The 19,568-nt window shown below is 44.7% G+C and overlaps 2 protein-coding genes across 4 annotated transcripts in view; one reads left to right on the top strand and one right to left on the bottom strand.

The window, feature by feature from the left end:
• The window catches only part of FGF2 (fibroblast growth factor 2), a 65,101-nt gene extending 47,944 nt beyond the window's left edge, over positions 1-17,157 (top strand). The window contains exon 3 of the mRNA XM_069104871.1: positions 9,825-17,157. Coding sequence (XP_068960972.1) covers positions 9,825-10,010 — 186 coding nt within the window. The 3' untranslated portion in view covers positions 10,011-17,157. The remainder of the gene's footprint in view (positions 1-9,824) is intronic.
• Positions 10,351-19,568, bottom strand: part of NUDT6 (nudix hydrolase 6) — a 41,352-nt gene continuing 32,134 nt past the window's right edge. For all 3 annotated transcript variants that reach the window (XM_069104869.1, XM_069104868.1, XM_069104870.1), the window contains exons 4-5: positions 16,335-16,389; positions 10,351-10,836 (exon numbers count right to left, since the gene is read on the bottom strand). In XM_069104869.1, the coding sequence (XP_068960970.1) occupies positions 10,439-10,836; positions 16,335-16,389 (453 nt within the window). In that variant the 3' untranslated portion in view covers positions 10,351-10,438. The remainder of the gene's footprint in view (positions 10,837-16,334; positions 16,390-19,568) is intronic.

Genomic DNA, 19,568 nt, shown 5'->3' with positions numbered 1-19,568 from the left:
GAGGAATACAACCAGAATGGGAAGGGCTTGAGTCCATGAGTCCATGGCATATGAGAATCTGTTGAAAGAACTGGACGTGTTCAACCTGGGGAAGAAAAGATTAGGGGGCATGAGAGGGACTCCATTTAGCCCCAGAGGGTAGGACCAGCAGGTTGAAGTTGCCAAAAGGCTCAGTTATGCTTCATGTCAGGGAAATCACCCTAATATTCAGAGTTTCTCCAAAGTGTAGGTGGAAGTCTTCAAGCCAGAGCTGGACAACTACTTGGTGTGACAGGGAGATTATAGTAGGGATATTGTCAAGTGCGTGGTAGACCAGAAGGCCATGGAAGACCTCAAGTTCTATTATTCCATAACTGTGGTTAGTATAATATGCCTCCTCTTTCCCTCTACTCCATCTCGGAGGTCTCCACCCTTTTGTCAAAGCTCAATTTCTTTACCTCACATCCTGGACTAGCAATTAACTTTGTTTTGTTTGAAAAACCCAAAACAAACCCAATAATTAAGGCTTAAACCAGACAAAGCATCAGACTAAACAGTGATAGAATCAAAGGCAGCTTCAGGGAGAAGTGTCCATGGCAGGATTTGACTCAAAGTACAGTGCTTGGCACATAGTAGGTCCTTAGTAAATGCTTGTTGACTGAATGACAGCCATAGTTACCAGCTCAGCTCTGGGGAAGCTTTTTAACAACCTATCTGCAGTGATGGCCACAGCTGTTTCTGTCTCTCTCTCTGTGTCTCCATCTCCATCTCCATCTCCGTCTCCATCTCTGTCTCTCCCTCCCTCTCCTCCCCCTCACCTCCTGCCTCCCTCCCCCTTTCTCTCTCTCCCCCTCTCCCTCCCCTTTTCCCTAGTCCAACCTGTACTTGAATAGAAATCCTCTCTAGAACACAGGGCAGCAGCTTGGCATAGTGGACTGGGCACTGTACTTTGAGTTAAATCCTGCCTCAGACACTTATTTTCTAGGGCTCTCTGGTCAAATCCCTTAATCTTTGTGCTTTAGTTTCCTCATTTGGAAAATGAGTTGGATTTAAAGGCCTTGAAACACTTTTCTTTATGATTGTATGATACCAGAAGAACCAAAAATAAGAATGAAAAAGTCTCCTGTCTTCACAAAACTTATATCCTATGATAGGATACAGTGTCTAAGTAGGTAATTAGTTAAGAGTTAATTTGAGGATAAATAGAGCAAAAGGAAGGCCAGTGAGGTGGGGCTTGGAATCACATGGACTCATCTTCCTGAGTTCAAATCCAACCTCAGACCTTTACTAGCTGGGTGACTCTGGACAAGTCAATTTACCCTGTTTGCCTCAGTTTCCTCATCTGTAAAATGAACTGGAGAAGGAATTAACCAACCACTCTAGGATCTTTGCCAAGAAAATCCAAAATGGGGTCAAAAAGAGTTGAATATGACTGAAAAAATGACTAACCCATAGCAATCGTTTCATAAACGCCATATTTAATTACGGAAACAGAACAGAGTTGAGTATTTTCTATTGCAACAATCATTGCAATTCAATAAGCATTTATTAACACCTACTATATGCAGGCACTGTGCTAAATACATTTTCTACAGGGTGGGGCCCAGACTAGGAAAGAGCACTGAATGTGCAGCCATAAGACCAGAGTGCTCATCCTGGTTCCATTCTTTGCCACCTGTGAGACCTTGGACAATTAATTCACCAAACTTCTTGGACTTTAGTTTCTTCACCTGTCAAATGCAGAGGTTGTGCTACATGGTCTCTAAGATTTCTTCTAGGTCTGAATCTTGGGACCACTGGCCCATGCTAAAGAGTCTGATACAGGATTCAAGTACTGGGAAACCATTATAAGCACTATTTTGCATCTCAGAGAAGTCCTTTTATTCAACCTTTCTGGACATCACAAATCCCATGTAGTATTGAGAAGACAGCCTTTCTGTCCTTCTCAAGAGATTTTGCATTGGGGCAGCTAGGTGTTGTGGTGAATAGAGCACTGGCCCTGGAGTCAGGAGGACCTGAGTTCAAATCTAGTCTCAATGCTTGATCCCACTTGCTAGCTGTGTGACCTTGGGTAAGTCACTTAACCCCAATTGCCTTGCCTTTCCCCCTCCCCCAAAAAAAGATATTTTGCATTTACCCATTTATTTTGTAAGCTCCTTGAAACTAGGGACTGTTTTATTTTTCTTTGCATTATCAGCACCTGCTACATAATAGTAGCTTAATAAATGCTTGCTAAATGAATTAAAGAGCTTTGCAGACTTGAAGCATAGCTTATTATTACAAATGTGCAAGTCTATAGCTCAGTAGGTTCAATTCTTTTTGGTATCTGATAAAAATGCAAGGCTCCCTTTTCCTCTTCATGTATCTTCTCATCTTCTTTGACTGCCCACTTTTCCTTTAGTCACGGTTCCTTACTTGCCTCCAGGGGCATGCTTCCTCTTCCTTTCCCTTTTGAGGAAGAGATTCCCTTCAGTTCCCCTTCTTCTGTCTGTTCTTGACCCTGATGATCTCCACCAGTCCTGACCCATTATGACCTCATGGTTCTCTGAATGGTCATTGGGAAGCAGCCAGTGCAGTGTGTAAGGACAAAAGAGGCCAAGGTGTGTGGCCTTTCCAACGGGTGCTCTCCCCTTCCAAGGAAGTGAATCAGCCATAACTGTTAATGCTTTGGGCATGACAAGGAAGAGAGAGAGGCTTTTAAACTCAGGATGTGACAAAACATGGAGGGTGAATCACGATGGTGTCTGTCCCAGCCCTCTTTTGGCTCCCACGTGGTGGTTGGGAGATGGAAGGAGACACCACCGCACAATCTTCTCTGTCAGAATGATTTGGCCATACCCAGCATTATTCACTATGCTTTGAAAATGACCACCTTCTCTGAGGCTGGATTTTGGTGAATGGTTCCGATTCTGCTGGGATTCAGTCACTCCATGGCCTGTCACTGGACTGTCACTCAGTGAGTTTCCATTGATCATGACTACAGGGACTGCGACCCTAGTGTCTCTGGGCTGGGGTTAGTCATGGATGGGGCTGGTCATCTCTAGGGTGTAGGATAGGAAATGAATGAATGAATGAATGAAAAAACATTAAACTATTACTATGTGCCAAGTGCTGGAGATATAAATAGAAAAGCATAATAATAAACCCAAATCTCTACAACTTTTGGTAGGTGATGGAGAGGGATATGGTGGCTGCTGCTCTTCTGGACAGGATACTTGTGAGGCCAAGAAGACAGTTAGGAAAGAGGACAGGTGCTAATTCAGGTGGCTAGGTGATGCCATAGTGAGTGTCCAGAGTGCCCAGCCTGGAGTCAGAAAGACTTGCCTCCCTGAGTTCAAATACCGACTCCGACACTTCCCAGCTGTGTGACTCTTGGTGAGTCACTTCACCCCCTTTGCCTCGGTTTCCTCATCTGTCAAATGATCTGGAGAAGGAAATGACAAATCACTACAGTATCTCTGCCAGGAAAGCCCCACATGGGGTCACAAAGAGTTGGACATGACTGAAGAACAGCCACAAAAGTGCAATAAATAGGCTTAAAGACTAAATTGTCTCCACTGCTAAAGAGCTCCCTCTGGGTCCGTGTTGCCTGTACTGGCACCGGATGGAAGAGTTCTCGGATCCGTCTGTCTAGCACCTTTTGGGAAGTGTGGCATTCTCACCCTTCCATGGAGTGGGTACAGCATTCGAGCTGGAGTCGGGAAGACCCGCTGGAGGTTCCACCTTGGGAACTTATCACTGGGACCCGAGAAAGCCACTAACCTTTGCTGGGACTCAGGCAGCTCCCTAAGAGGTGCCTGTTAAGTCATGGAGGTGTTGGTGGAGAGCGGTTCTTGACATTTTAACATATGGAATGCTTACATTGAGTCTGGAACAAGGCTCCAGAAGCCTCACTTCAGATTTATGTCCGAGCACCAGGTTATGAAATCAGAGGACAAGGGTTTGATTCACAGCCCTGATACTTATTTTACCCATGTGAGGAGTAAGCTTAGCCTTTCTGAGCCCCAGGAGCCTGGGGTGATATTGTGGATTGAGTCCTATAGGGCATGCCAGAAAGACCTAGGTTTGACTCCCCCCACCTCAGACACATATGAGCTGTGTGACCCTAGGCAAGACTCTTAACTTCTCTGGGCTGAAGTTTCTTTAAATAACTTCTGAGTTTCTTGCCAGCCCTAAATCTGCATTCTCATGCCATTACAAACAGGTGGCCGCTCTCTGTGTTGGTAGAGGGAGTTTTCACACTGAACACACAGTCCTAGACATAGAATGATGCATCAATCATTCAACCAAACATACTGCCCCGAGAAGTCTTGAGTCTTTTTTTGCCCCTCCCTCTCTCATTGCCTATGTCTGATGCAACAGCAGACACATGGAAAGATACTGAGCGATTCCCCCATGCTGGAATAGCTCCTCCCCCATGCCTTCCCTGGCTTCCTCCAACTCCCCAATCAATCCCACCTCCTACAAGGAGACTTTCCCAATCTTCCTTAATTCTAGAGCTTTCCCTCTGTTGATCCTCTCCCCTTCCCCCCCCCCCCCCCTTCTTTCCTTCTCTACCTGGATAATGTTTGAGGCTTGGAATATGGAAGCCTCCTCTTCCTGAGTTCAAATCCAGCCTCAGACACTTCTTAGCTGTGTGATCCTGGGCAAGTGGCTTAACCCTGATTGCTTCAGTTTCCTCATCCCTAAATGAACTGGAGAAGGAAAAGGCAAACCACTCCAGGATCTTTGCCAAGAAAACCCCTCAATGGGGTCGCAGAGTCTAGCAGGACTGAACAACAGCAATAAACATCATGTTTGTACATAATTGTTTACATGTTGTCTCCTCCCTTAGACTGTGAGTTCAGAGAGCACGGGATTATTTTTGCCTTTATATCTCCGGCACTTAGCACAGAGCTCGGCACATAGTAGGTCCTTAATAAATGCTTGTTGACTGAATGACAAGTCATAGTTACCAGCTCAGCTCTGGGGAAGCTTTTTAACAATCTATGTGCAGTGATGGCCACAGCTGTTTCTGTCTTTCTCTGTCTCTGTGTGTCTGTCTCTATCTCTGTCTCTGCCTCTCCCTCTCTTCCCCTCTCCTCCCCTCTCCTCCACTTTTTCTCCCCCCCCTTCCTCTCCCTTCCCATTCTTAATATCTGTGTGTATAGGTAAGTTGGAAATTTTAATAGGCTTCATCTCCTTTGAAGAAGGAAGATGCCAGCTGTTGTTAGAGCTGTTTCTGCCCCCTCCAGCTCCCCTCTTTCAGGGCCCATCCCAGCTCCTTGCCAAGTTCATCCCACTCTCTTCCAATGCCTGGTTCCCTGGCTGGCTTCCACACCACAGCAGGCAGCAGCCTGACCTCTCTCAAACTTGTCTGTATTGAGCTGGGTCAATCTTCAGATGAAAAAGCCCTCACTCCCCAGAACCCCAAGAAAAGTGGCAGGGGTGGCTGTGGGCGAGAAACACTTCTGAGTCAGGCTGGCATGTAGTCATGGGCCTGGGGTTGCCCACAGCAGCAGCTTTGAGGGAGAACCCAAGGCTCTTTTCTTTTCCAGGTCCTTGTTGTAGACTAGGACCCTCACAAAAAAACCCCGGAAAAGCCAGCCAGCCCTGAAATGATGGCGGCTCTCCAGAGGCTTGATTCTTCCCACTTGTCCCTGCCCCCTTGGCATCTCTCTTCAGGTGCCTGTGATTACAAAACTTGGTGTTGTTCAGATGGGCACCCTGGTAAAGCTTGCTCTCCAGAAGGAAGGGTGCTCTAGGCTCACAAGGCAATGCAGCACTGTGGAGAGGGCTGACCGTGGTGTCACAAGACCTGGGTCTTCCATCATTGGACTCCATTGATGGCTGTTACTCCTTCCAGACATAGAACTATGATTCTGTGATCCCTTTTGTCAGTCATTCTTAGGAGTTTTAAAAAATGTGAGCTGGGGTAATGCCACATGGGAGGCATGTATGTACATGGGGGGATTTTCAAGCTAGCCATGACTTCCCCTGGTATCATCATGGTATTGTGGATCAGGGGCAGGAAAGCTTTCAGGCAAAGGGATGGACTTTTTCTGGCTTGAAAACATGGCTTCAGGAACTTCCCAACCTCTGTCTACAGTCAGAAAATTCACGGAAACATTCAAGTCATGATGATATTTAATTTCCAAGACCTTTATATGGCATCTCGATTGCACATGAGATGGCTTCTCTTCCTCCATAATGGAGAAAGCTCCATGCCATAAGCACAAATATCAGGATTTAGAATTTCTCAAGTGCATTCACCCAAAGATTGGTTTTTCTGTTCTTGCATGGGCATGGGGAAGCTGTTGACATTTTCAGTCAGGTTACTTTTCCAATGCCATTTCCCCCATGTCTCTTTCTATCTGTCCCCTTCTCTCCATTCACATAATTTCTACCCTAATTCACATGTAACAGTGATTACCCTGGCCCCCTACTGCCCAAAGGTCACATATGTAACATTTCACCCTTCTCTCCCCCAGGATTCTTGGATGCCCATAAGAGGGACTGGGGGACATATAGTCTTTGCCATTGGCTCAAACCCCTGTTAATTATATTCCCCTATTTTCAGGGAGTCTCCTGTACCCCAGTTCCATGAAACCACTTAACAATCACATGAGCTTTTACAAAGGAATATTTACTTTAAAAGTATGCTGAGAACAAACATAAAAACATGCCCCCCTCCAACATCTCAGGGCATAAACCCCCCTTATACAACCTCAGTCTTTGGGAGGGCTCATGTCCTATGATCCCATCAGCTTCCAAGGCCAAAGCACTCCCCTCACTCTCAGCTTTGATCCTGGCATCTTGTCTTCTCTGGACTTTGCTTCTGGGCTGGCAACAACATATGGCCTGGCATCTTGCCTCCAAGGTTAATGTGGCTTGATCTCTCGGGTCCAGGGGCTTCTATCATATGTGCTTAGAACTAAGAAGGACAAACAAAGCAGACCAAAATCCCAAATCCAATTCTCAAGGCCATGGGGTCCAAAGGGGGAAGGGAAGAGGTGATCCTTGTCCCCTGGTTTTGTTCAAGAAACCCATGGTAAGAATGAATAGGACCTTCCACCTCCTGGCTGCACACACACACACATGCACACACACACATGCTCTCTCTCACACACATACTCTCTCTCTCACACACACACTCTCTGTCTCTCTCACTCTCTCTCTCTCTCTCTCTCTCTCTCTCTCTCTCTCTCTCTCTCTCTGTCTCTCTCCCTCCTCTCTGTCTCTCTCTCACACACACATGCTCTCTCTCATGTACTCTCCTCTCTCTCTCTCTCTCTCTCTCTCTCTCTCTCTGTCTCTGTCTCTCCTCTCTCTCTCTTCTCTCTCTCTCTCTCATACACACACGCACATACACACACAGAGCCTGGTAGTTTTAGACACAGCCTCTCCTGCCTATACACAGTTAGTGAAAAAGGCTGCTCCCATCCCTGGGGTAGGGGAACTGTGGGATATCTTCTTCCATCTCTGCCATCTTCCGAGTGGATAACACCATCTTGGGTGATTTGGACATGCCCCAAGCCCACGTTACACACAGACTCCTAGCCTTAGAGTTGGAATTTAGATCCTCATTGCTTCTCATTTGGCCTATTCAAATAACTTCCAAATTGAACTTCCTGCCTCCAGCCTCCGTCTTCTCTAGTCCACTCTCCAAACAGTTACCAAATTCATTTCCCTTCCTAGGATATAGACCTCACCCAGGCGCCTCCTACTCCCAGATCTCCAACCAAGGCTTCAGTAATGAGCTAACACTTATTTAGATGACCAGGCACCATATTCTTTGTTCTTGGTTTTGCTCCTGGAAAAAGCACAATATCCTTGGCCTGGGGATCTAAAACCCTCGACGAGGGGGCTCCCGCTTACCTTATGTTATTCCGCTCTTTCAGTCATGTCTGACTCTTCTCGTCCCAGTTTGGGGTTTTCTTGGCAAAGATTCACAACAATGTGCTTCCCACTTACCTTTCCATCTTACTTCATATTCCTCCCCTTCACTTCTGCTGTTGTTCTTTGGGGTCCGATTCTCTCTGTCCCCATTTGGGATTTTCTTGGCAAAGATGCCAGAGTGGCTTGCCATTTCCTTTTGATCTCATTTTATAGGTGAAGAAACTGAGGCAAACAGGTTAAATGACTTGCCCAGGGACACCCAGCTAGTAAGAGTCTGAGGCTGGATCTGAACTTGGGTCCTCCTGACTACAGGGCTGGTGGTGTTCTATCTGCTGTGCCACCTAGCTGCTAACACTAGCCCCAGTTTCAGATGAAGAAACTGAGGCAGACAGCCCTTCAGTGACCTGCCTGGTCTTCCAGTGCTTTTCCCAGTGAGCCATCTGGCTGTCCTTACCTTAGGATGGAGAAAGCACCACTATTTCCCAAAGGAACAGAGCTCTCTAAATGCTCCATCACGAGATGATACTTGAGATTGAAGCCTTGTGGTGCCTCAGTTCCTGGTCTGTAAAATGGGGTGTTTGAAGTAGACTAATCCCTTAATTCAGAAGGAAGCCTGCTGTTCTCCAGGGCTTGTCCTCTAAGAGTGTGGCCCCGGCTGTTTCTGAAGGGCTCTGTGTTGAGTATGGCCACCTGCCTGGAGGAGGTGGGCCCTCCTATAGTCACAGAAGAGCATCTGTGCACAAGGGCTGTTCTTCTGAGGCCTGAACCCCATGAAGCAGAGTTCTGGCTTTTGAGTCAGACAGCCTAGGTTCTCATATGGGCTCAGGTCCTGGCCAGCTTGTGTGAGCCGGGGCAAGTCAATCTCCTCGCCTCGGTTTCCTCATGCATGGAATGAGGTAGGTGAACCCCAAATCTCCAAGTCCCTTCCGATTCTACACACTTAGCTGTAGGAGGAAAGAGAGACCCAACAGGTTTCCCATTAGTAGCTTAGATATGTCATTTAATATAAAATTTGTTTTATGATGATAAATAATAACTCACAATAATAATATCTCACTTGACTTAGTCCTAACAATCCTTCAAGGTAGGTGCTCTTATATTTTATTATCCCCATTTTATACTCCATTTCCTAAGTGAGGCCGACAGAGGTTAGGAGACTTCTCCAGGGTCACACAGCTAGGAAGAGTCTGAGGCCGGATTTGAACTCAGATCTTTCAGACTCAAGGCCCAGTGCTCTATTTCCTGAGTCATCTAACTGCCTGGAAGTTACTTAATTGCTTCTCTTTTGCATTGGTGGAGGGAGGGAAGCTTCCACACTGGGAATTCCCTCCCCTATGAAATCTCACTTCTGAATCTCGTTTGTCCTCCCAAAGGCCACATTTGGCAGGACCAAAAAGCATCGATTTTCTAGAGCTGAGTAGCTTTGACCCCTGGAGGGTACCAGCAAGCAACTCATTCTTCCTCCCACGTTCCCGTTCCCCATTGTGTATGACTGAATGACGGGAAATTCTTTTATTAGAAGCACACTGTTATGAGGTCACAAGATGGATTTTCTCCTCAGGAGAAACATCTGCTGTCTCTTTTAGAGAATACCATGCTTGTTGGCCAGGTCTTACTTAGAAACAAGCAATGCTGACCCCCTGTGGGCACTCAGAATTGGGGAGCTAATCCCGTCCATGCTGTGAAAACAGCCCCAGAAGGCAGAGGAGATGGGGTGGCGCACACAGCCCTGTAAGAAAGACTGGCTCTGTAGTCAGCAGCCAGCTAGGCTTGAACATGGTTCTGGTGTCTACTAGCTGTGTGACGTGGCATTCTGCCTATAGACCTCAGTTTCCTCACCTAGGAAATGGAGCTAAGAATGCTTCTCCCCCTACCCATGCTTCCCAGGGGAGTCATGAGAACAGCACTCTGTCCAGAAATGTGAGCCATTAATAACACTCGTAATAGGAATCATTTTGTTTTTTCAGAAATGTGTGACTGAAGAGTGTTTCTTCTTTGAGCGTCTGGAATCCAACAACTACAACACTTATCGCTCGAGGAAATACTCCAATTGGTACGTGGCGCTCAAGCGCACCGGGCAGTACAAGCTTGGACCCAAGACTGGCCCCGGGCAGAAAGCCATCCTTTTCCTCCCCATGTCTGCTAAGAGCTGATGGGCACGGGCCCTCGGCTTCTTCCTCCATTCCAAAAGGAGGCAGAAGATGGGAAAACGAAGACAGAAACATGGGCAAGTTTGCCCATTTGGGATGACTTTGGCCAGACTGTAAGCTTTTATTTTCCCTGGGGGTAAGTTAAATCATCCGTGTCGATATGGAGTGACGACAACCCTGGGGATCCCCTAAATGACTGTGTCCATTGTGACACTGGAGAGCCTCACTGCGAAGGAAGCACCCCTCTTTTCTTCATTCTGGCTGCCTAGGTAAAAGAAACTTTTAAAGATGTGCACCTTTTTAAACACATTTATCCTTAAAGAAATAACGTAGACAAGAAAGGTCTAGGGAATCACTCCTCCAAAGTCTTTTATTGATTCATCTGACCCCACAAACTCCTTTTAAATTATTAAAGGATGTAAATGTGAATTTTAACCCATTCTAGCTGTATTTTCATGGAGCTCTGGGAACTCCCTGTGGTAGAGTTTGTAGGACAGGCCTGTGTAGATGGAGGGGAGTTCCCACATGGCGATGTCGATTTTCTCAAACCCTTCCCTGTGCCCATAGAGCAGTAAATTCGCCACTCTTCGGGTGATGGGAGTTGTGTCCTCTGTTTTCACGAGGTCTGTGAGATTCATCCACTCACACTTCAGGCACTCTTGTGGACAGAAGCTGATGTGGAAGGAAAGTGGCTTTAGCCGGCAGACGATGTACATGTCAGACTTCCCGAATGTGTGGGGGGCCCCGTGTTGCTGCCTGATACTCAGGAGGGCTTTGAATTCTGACTTGATGCCAGTTTCTTCCAAAACCTCTCGGATAGCTGTGTCTCCTAGGGAAGAGAGAAGAATGTACAACAGATTACATTGGTGGGGACATGTCCTTGTTGAATGTTTCTGACTGAGGGGGACAGTGTGTAGCTGCTACTCCAAAGGCCACATTCCCAATGCCACCAAGTGAAGTCTTCACATGCATTTGACCAAGAAGGAAGCCTTTGGAGATACCCTGCAAAGGATGAGACCTACAAATAACTTTCTTTTAAAAAAATCTAATATTTAATTTTCCCACCCAATTTCATGTAAAAACAATTTCAATGTTCATTTTAAAAATTGATTTCCAAATTCTTTCCTTCCCTCCCCACCTTCCTCATTGAAGAGGCAAATGATTTGATATAGGTCATATATGTGTAATCATGATGAAAAAGAAAACATAGGCCAAAATAAAATCCCAAGAAAAATAAAGTAAAAAAAAAAAGTATGCTTCAATCTGTATTCAGACACCATCAGGTCTTTTCCTGGGGATGGAGAGCACTTTTCATAAGTCCTTTAGAACTGTCTTGGATCTACAAATGACTTTCTTATGGCAGATTGTATAACTGGGATTCTTTTCTGAAGTGGCTGATTCAGCGAATCGCCAGAAAAGTCAACCTCGGCACGTCTGGAACAAGAGAGCAGGGTTGTGGCTACTTATTCTAATGTGTGAGTGGTACCTGTGCCCAATGCCCACCCAAGCTTGGGCCATCTATATATACCACAGGGAGAAAAAAGACCCAATTTGTCCAGCCTTCATGAACAGATTCACATCCTCGTGGAATCTTAAAGCTGGAGAGGAATTTAGAGGCATTGTCTCACCCCACTGTTCAACATATAAGGAAACTGAGGCCCACAGGGTGGAAGGAATTTATCCAAGATTACGTATGTGAGCCAGGGCTAGAAGCACCGTCTCCTGGTTCCTAATTCAATGCTGTTTCTTTCATTACAAAATGCTGCTGTTAAACTGTTCTCTCCTGAGTGTCTCTTTTGACCTATGGGGGGATGTCTCCATACTTGCTGGGTAGACAAGCTCATGTTCTTTCTGTCTTTGGTTAATGGCCTAGCCCAGGCCCAAGATCCCAAGGAACGCAAATGAACTTGACTAACGCGTCCCATTCACTACTTATTTTGATGTTCAAATGTCTTTCTGGATAACAGTGTAGCTGACAGCACTTTTCAAGTACAACATTGTTTTCTAACATTCTTTCTTGAATAATTGAGAGTAAATATGGTGAACTTCATTGTTGCAATACTAGATTTTGAGCTAGAAATTCAGAATCCCAGAGCTGATCTAGTCCAAACCTAGATAGTCAGAGGTGAAGAAAAATCGAGGCCCAGACAAGTGAGTGACTTGCCCAAAGTCAGGCAGGTATACAACATGACAGCCAGAAGGTCGTTATTTCACTGCTGGGGCACGAATTACCAGCTGTGATCTATTCTAAGCAAACATTCCTGGTGGGGATTTGTGCCTGTTCTTTCTCCTTCTCTTCTTCCACCACTCAAGGACCCTGGACACACTTCCCAACTAATCAGTCCTGTTACTTGGAGGCCTTCATAGGACCCTAAGAACTAGTGTTAGGAAGGTCCTTGGAAGTTTGCTTCTCTTGGATCTCAGTTTACGAATGAGGAAAAAGGGGATCAGAGAAGGGAAATGAACTCTTACAGCTAGTATGTGGAAGAACCCCCTCACCACCATCCCCTTTCCTTGATTCTCTTTGGCTGTGGGCATCTGGTTTTCTTTAAAATACTTTTTCAATTGCTTCCACTGTTGCTGGCTGTCAAGCAATAAGGTTATTGGAAACCAGGCATGGAAGGGAGTGGAAGAAAATGTCTCACTTCCCAGCATCTCCCCGTGGGCTCTTCCTGGAAACTGGCTTTCCAGCTCCCTGCCTTCCTTATTACTTGGTCTCTTGATTCAGCAATGCCAGCTGGGGGGCGGGGTGGGATTTATGGGACTTAAGAGGGTGCAGGATATGGTCCCCACTTGTTAGAGGTACCTGTAGGTTCTCCTACATTAACTGCTATAATGGAGAGTTAACTGTAGGCCAGACATACTTAGAAACTGCATTCTTAAAAAGAAGGAAAAAATCCAGAATATAATTAGGAAAGCTCAATTCATTTTTTAATGAACAAAATGGTTGAGTTTTCTTTCCTCATCATTCAAGGGCATGACACTCAGTCTGATGTGGCTTCTATTTATATCTTTTATTTAAATTGGTCTTGACTTTTCTTTGGAAGCAAAGCTACTTTTTAAAGCATTTTTAAAGGTAAAAATCCAGTGCCTTGATTGTTCCTTACTGCTCCTACACAGAGGCATTGGCATTGAATTTTTAGCCTTAGCCTTTGTATAACATGGAGGGTGAGAACTCCTGGGTCCTGGGACAATGGAGACCTTGCACACATCTAAACAGCCCAAATTGCAGATGATCAAGAGTCAGTTCTTTAAGCAAAATGATAGTGTTTGGTCTATAAAATTGACTGGGAAAATGAGAGCAAGCAGGTGTTTGGATGTCCAGTGTGCATGGCTAGTTCATACGTATGGAACTCATCTGGGACATTGTGAGGACATCATGCCCTCCAATGGGAGGAGCTTTCTCCCACTACAGCACAGATTTCAATTTTGCTTCAAAGGAAATCCCTCGACTTTCTTCTGCTATCGTTTGCATTACTTTAATGTACTGTAAATTATCCAGAAAGAACATTTTGTGAGTCTGCAAAGCCAATGGAAAACTGTCTCCATTATTATTATGTTGCTGTTGTTTTGTGTATATAAGGTGAGGTCTGTCTCACTATGTTATGCCCTCCATGGGATGATGCTGAAATGATGATGACTGTCGGCATTTGTGTTCTGTCCTATGTATTTAACAATGATGGGGAAAGGGCTTGGTAGAATGTATGTTTGCTGGGGGCGGGGGGGGGGAAGGGTGCTCCCGGTGTCTATGTGCACTGACGTTCTCTGTCCCATCTGTCCCGGATGCTGACTCACAATCTTGCTGTTTGTCTTTCATTCCTGAAGAGGACCATGACATCAGGGAGGTGATGCCATGCCATGTAAGTGAATTGGGTTTAAGTGAGGCAGGGCTGCGCAAGGTCAATGGCCTCACTTTCTCCTCCAGAGCCAACTGGGTCCAGTGGCCAGATATGGTCCTAGAGAACCCAAGACAACAAAATCCTTAGGGTGACTTTCTTGGTGTTTCATGTCCTTAGTTCATCAGAGTTTCATTTGATTTCCAGGTTATTACTATATTCCAATGAAATCTACAGAGATGGTGGCTTGACCTGTAATTTTATAGATATAGGAGATTCCCTTTACCAGTCAACAAAGGTCTTTATAATTTTGTGTTAGATTAAATCATTGCCTAGAGCCTTCGGAGGGAAGTGACTTGCCCAGGGCCTTACAGACAAGAGATTTCAGAGGCAGAATCTGAGCCCAACTCTTCCTGGTTCTAAGGTCAGCTCTCTATCCACTAGACCATGTTTCTTCCTTTACATTCTGTCCTATATCATCCATTTATCTTGTGGCCTAAGGGAATGAGGTGTTTTATGGCAACATAATTTCTCCTTTTAAGTGCCAGAAGCTTTTTTCTTAAATTGAAATGCTCCTAAAGTACAGTTTTGCTGATCCCTACTTTCTTAAAGAGAGTAGCTGTCGAGGTCAAGACTACCTCCTTCATCTATTCTGAATGGTCCGGAGTGATCTTCTTTCCCATCAGTGATGGTCTTAGGAGTTAACCAGGGCTGTGTGTTCTGCTGTTGAGTCTCCTACCATGGCTTACATTGTGGTTGCTGTCCACAAACTGCTGCCTGTCTTCTCAGTCCCGAGGGTGGATTCTCTCACTTACAAAAGTGCCTTTGTTGCCCTTATGAGAACTTTTTATTCCTCATGCAGCTTCCTTTTCCTTCACTCTAGACGAGGGGTTCTTAACTGAGGTCCATGGACCTATCCATAGATAGATTTCAGGGGTCCAATAACTTCAAGGAGAAAAATTACATTTTTTATTTCAATGTATCTGGTTTTCTTTGTCATCTCCTCTGTTGTATTTTATTTTATGCAGTATTCAGAGAAGGGACCCAAAGGCTTCACTAGACCACCTAAAGGCTCCATGTTACAAACAAGGTTATGGGCCCCTTTCTCTAGCAACCTGAGATCTACAGATGCCTAATCTCTGGGTTTAGTGGAGGCATTCTTGGGCATCATGATCCACATATGACCAGCCCTTAATTATTTGGGCCAGTGGAAGGGCTCAGGAGTGTTGAAAATACAGAAATCACTGGATTTCTGTCTTATTTTTGTGCTTCCATTTGGATAATGGTGAATCGTATTCTAGGCATTCATAATACTCCAGATTAAAGATGAGTCTTTCCGGGTGACATGTTGGTCTTGGAGCAGTAATGAAGAAGGAAGCAACTGTGCAAATGAAATTCAGTTTCAGGAACTTGTATAAATCGAGCTTGGCATTTTCAGTCTCTAAGGAAATGACACCAAATGGATCCCTCCAATTTTGCACCAACATGTTCTGACGAGGATTTTAGCTCCAGGCCTGACACCAAAAAGTGGCCCAGGTCTTGGTGACTGATCATCTCTGGGGAGCCAACTTTTCATCAGCCTCCCACTGGCCACTGCTCTGGATCTTACTAGAATGAGGTATGCTTTGCTTTGCTCTTTAAAGTAAAAATCCAGTGCCTTAATTGTTCTTACTGCTCCTGCACAGAGATTGGCATTGAATTTTTAGCCTTGGCCTTTGTATGACACGGAGGGTGAGAATTCCTGGGTCCTGGGGCAGCGGAATGAGAGTGGAATTAGACCAATTTGCCCGTCTCTGATTTCTGAGGGGAGAGTTATGTTCTCTCATAGATAGGTTTGCACGCCCAACTTTACTGATGACTATCTCTATTTCCTGACCACCCCTCAACTTCTTCAGGACTCTTTTACAGGCTACTTTTGGTTGGGTGGATCTGAACCATAGGAAGTGAAAAAATATGAATAAATAAATATACTCCAAATGGAACATGAATCAGGCAAACTGATTAAGTGTAATGACCGAGGATCTTGGCGTTAAGGCAGGAAGGAGTCTTAGGGATCATTGAGACTAATCCTCCCATTTTGCAGATGAGGAAACTGAGGTACCCAGAAAATTTAAGTGATTTGTTCTGGGTCATACAGCTCTCTGGCTAGTATCTGAACCCAGGTCCTTCTATCTCCAAGTCCAGGGCCTTATTCACTAAACCACACAGCCTCAACTCCAAGGACAGTGACTATTTTTGATTTTGCTGTTTTATCCCTGGAGAATTTGGCACAGAGCTTGGCACATTGTGGTAAATTAATCAGTGGTTATTCAGTTCAACAGAATTTGCTTTTCCTTTTATATCTAACCCAGAGCTAACTTCTCCATCATCTTACCCCGTTTGTAACAATCAGAAATTTCCAAATCATATTTACTAGCTAAGCAAACTGGATGGTTACTGCTTGGATGTCCTTACCTCATTCTAGGCCATTAAAAATAGAACAGACACATACCAATATCCTCTCCAGGCTCTGACAAACCTCCTGGAAACTTCCATGCATTTTTCATCTGAATTTTTAAACCAGAAAACAAAACAAAACAGAAAAATTAATATACTGTGTCTTTCCCGAAACCAATGGACAAAGCATAAAATAAAATTCAAACCTAGTACCCATTGGTTAAGATACCTGGGGGTGATTGGTCCTTTGCCATTTTTATATACTTTTTAACTTTTCAACTTTTTTATTTTTTGTAAGACCTTCATTACATAGAAATGGATATTTTTCTTTGAGACTGGGTCTTCCTATCTTAATTAGGCTAGAATTGCAGTGGTCAATCCTACTGTACCTCTTCAGCCCAAGTCAGTTCTCCCTTCCTTAGACAGCCTGGAGGCTCTGGACCTAATGTAGACTCCTAATTGGCTTTTGCCCACCTGTAGCTCAGAACCCCAGAGCTCAAGCAATCCTCCATCCTCATTCTCCACAAGAGCAGGGATCCCAGGCTGTTTTTGTTAATGTGATAAAAATCTAGTATGATTCCATCCATGGAGGGAAACATCTACTCAATGTTTGCAGTGATAGGTATGTATATATATATATATAATTAACTTTGCTGCTAGTTGACTAGTTAAAGAAACAAGAAAATCTCGAGGCTGCTATGACTAAGTAGTTGGTATAATGTTATATGTAATCACCAATGTATGCAAATTTTAAATGTCCCCTTAAAATACTCTATCGTATATTCACTAAAAAGATTACTGTCCTATGCCTTAAGTGACTTTATGTAAAAGTGTATTTACTTTTTGTGGGTGGCACAAATAAAACAGTTATGATTTTATGTTTGCCATTCTGCCTGTCATTTCTTTCTTGCTTTTTTTTTTTGGAGGGGGTGAGGATGAGGAGGAGTGAGGAAGATCAGAAGGAAGTAGAGAATAGTGGCCAGAGTATTAAGTCTGGAGTCAGAGGACCCCGATTTGAATTCTGGGTCTCTCAATTCTGAATCAATAGTGTGCTAGCCAAGGTACTAGAAGTAGGAAAGCAAACAGAAATGGGGATTCTGTATTCTGTCCTCATCAGGCCCTACGTGGGGTTCTGTGCTTAGCTCTGGGCGCCAACGTGTAAGAAGAACGTGGTTTGGAAGCCCTGATGATGAAAAATGCTCTCCACCCCCAGAAAAAGAACTGATGGAGTTTGAATGCAGATCGAAACATGCTTTTAAGCTTTCTCTCTTTTTTTGTTTGTGTTTCCTTTTGCAACATGGCTAATGTAGCAAGACGTTTTTCAAGACTTCACACATATAATCTGCATCAAGCTGCTTCCCCTCTCTCACCCCCACCCTCTCACTTATCTTCAGTCTCTGCATGTCTATTGGCTACTTTCCTGCTGCCTTACACACATGCCTAGGTCTCTTCCATCCTCAGAACACCCTCACGTGATCCATTCATCCCCAGGGCTGTCATCCCATATCTCTCTTACCCTTTGGGGTTTTCCATCTAGAGAAGGTCATGACCCTTGGTGCCTCCCCTTTCTTCTTCACTCTGGGTCGGCTGGCTTCCAAACTCATTCCACCAAAACCACACTCTCCCAAGTTACCCATGACCTCTTGATTGCCATATCTAGTGAATCTTTTCTCCTTCCTGACCTCTCTGCAGTCTGACACGGCTGGTCACCCTCATGTTCTGGACACTCTCCTCTCTCTAGGTTCCTAGGGCACTGCACTCTCCTGCTTCTCCTCCTGTCTATCTGGCCACTCCTAGGTTACCTTTGCTCTCTCCATTTAGGCTGTACCTGGTAACTGTGGGTGCTCCCCAAGGTTCTATCCCAAGCCCTCTTCTCTCCTTCCTCTTTACTGTTTTGTTTGATGATCTCATCTCCCATGGATACAATGATCATCTCTACGGAGAAGATTCTCAATGTACGTATCTAACCCTGATCTTCTGTCTCACGTCTCCAACTGCCCGCTGGACATTTTGAATTGGAATAGTAATTTGGAATGATGCACAACGTGCATGTCCTTTGACCCAGCTGTGACAATCCTAGGCCCACACCCAAAGAGCACAAAGAGAGGAAAGGGTCCTTTGTGTACAAAAATATTTATAGCACCTTTTTGTGGTAGCAAAAACCCCCAAACCTGGAAATGAAGGGGATGCCCGTCCACTGCGGAATGGCCTAATGAGTGTGGCATGTGAATATGATGGAGTATCCTGCTGTGGTATAAGAAATAAGGAAAGAAGTGATTTCAAAAAGGGATGGGAAGCCTTGTATGAAGTGATACGGAGTGAAGTGAGCAGATTCAGAACAGTTTATGCTATAACATCAATATGATAATGGTGAAGAATTGTGAGGATTTTATAAACTTATGAAGAATTAGTTCTGAATAGAACCAGGAACACGATTTATACAGTAACAACAACAGTAGAAACACAAGCAACTCTAAAAGCTGTAAGAGCCATGAGTAGCACGAGGGCCATCTATGATTTGAGAGCACCGATAATGAAACACGCCATCCACGACAGGGATGGCAGGTGACAGAGGGCAGAACGAGACACAGGTTTTTCTTTGCAGCCATTGGGGGGAAGGGAATGCACTTTGCTTAATTATGCATATATATTACAAGTGATTTTTCTTTTCTACTTTTTTCAATGGGGTAGAGTTTCTCTTAATTAAAATCGGTAGACAGGTGGGAAGCAGGGAAAGGTTACTGATGTGAAATGTGGCACGCCCTTTCAGATGAGATCATTCTATTATTAATTTTACTTAACTGTTTTAATTTGGTTATAAGAGATCTCTCATGAAGTAGGAATAATATGTAAATGTTTGTAATGTAAAAAGAAAATGTCAATAAAGTTTTTTTAAATAAACATGTCCAAAATTGCACTCATTATAATTTCCCCTAAACCTTCCTTCCCTCCTAACTTCCCCTTATTACTGTGGAGGGCATCTCCATCTTCCCAATCACCCACGCTCACAATCTAGGTTTCCAGCTCTCTCTCATCCCAACCCCTCCCAATATCTAACCAGCTGCCAAATTATGGTGATTCTACCTTTGTCACACCCCTCCTTTGACACTGCCATGACCATGGCATACGCCCTCATAACCTCACTTCTGGACTACGGAAATAACCTGCTGGTGGGTCTGCCTGCCTCACGTGTCCCCTCACTCCAGTACATTCTCTATTCAGCCACTAAAGTGATTTTCTTACAGCCCAGGTCCGACCACATCACCTTCCTACTCAAACTCCAGTGGTT

This window comes from Petaurus breviceps, unplaced genomic scaffold, assembly GCF_028583685.1.
Source record: "Petaurus breviceps papuanus isolate PSGF00001 unplaced genomic scaffold, PetGlider_PUasm1.0 689, whole genome shotgun sequence".
Lineage (NCBI taxonomy): Eukaryota > Metazoa > Chordata > Mammalia > Diprotodontia > Petauridae > Petaurus > Petaurus breviceps.
This window is presented reverse-complemented; position numbering and strand designations above follow the sequence as displayed.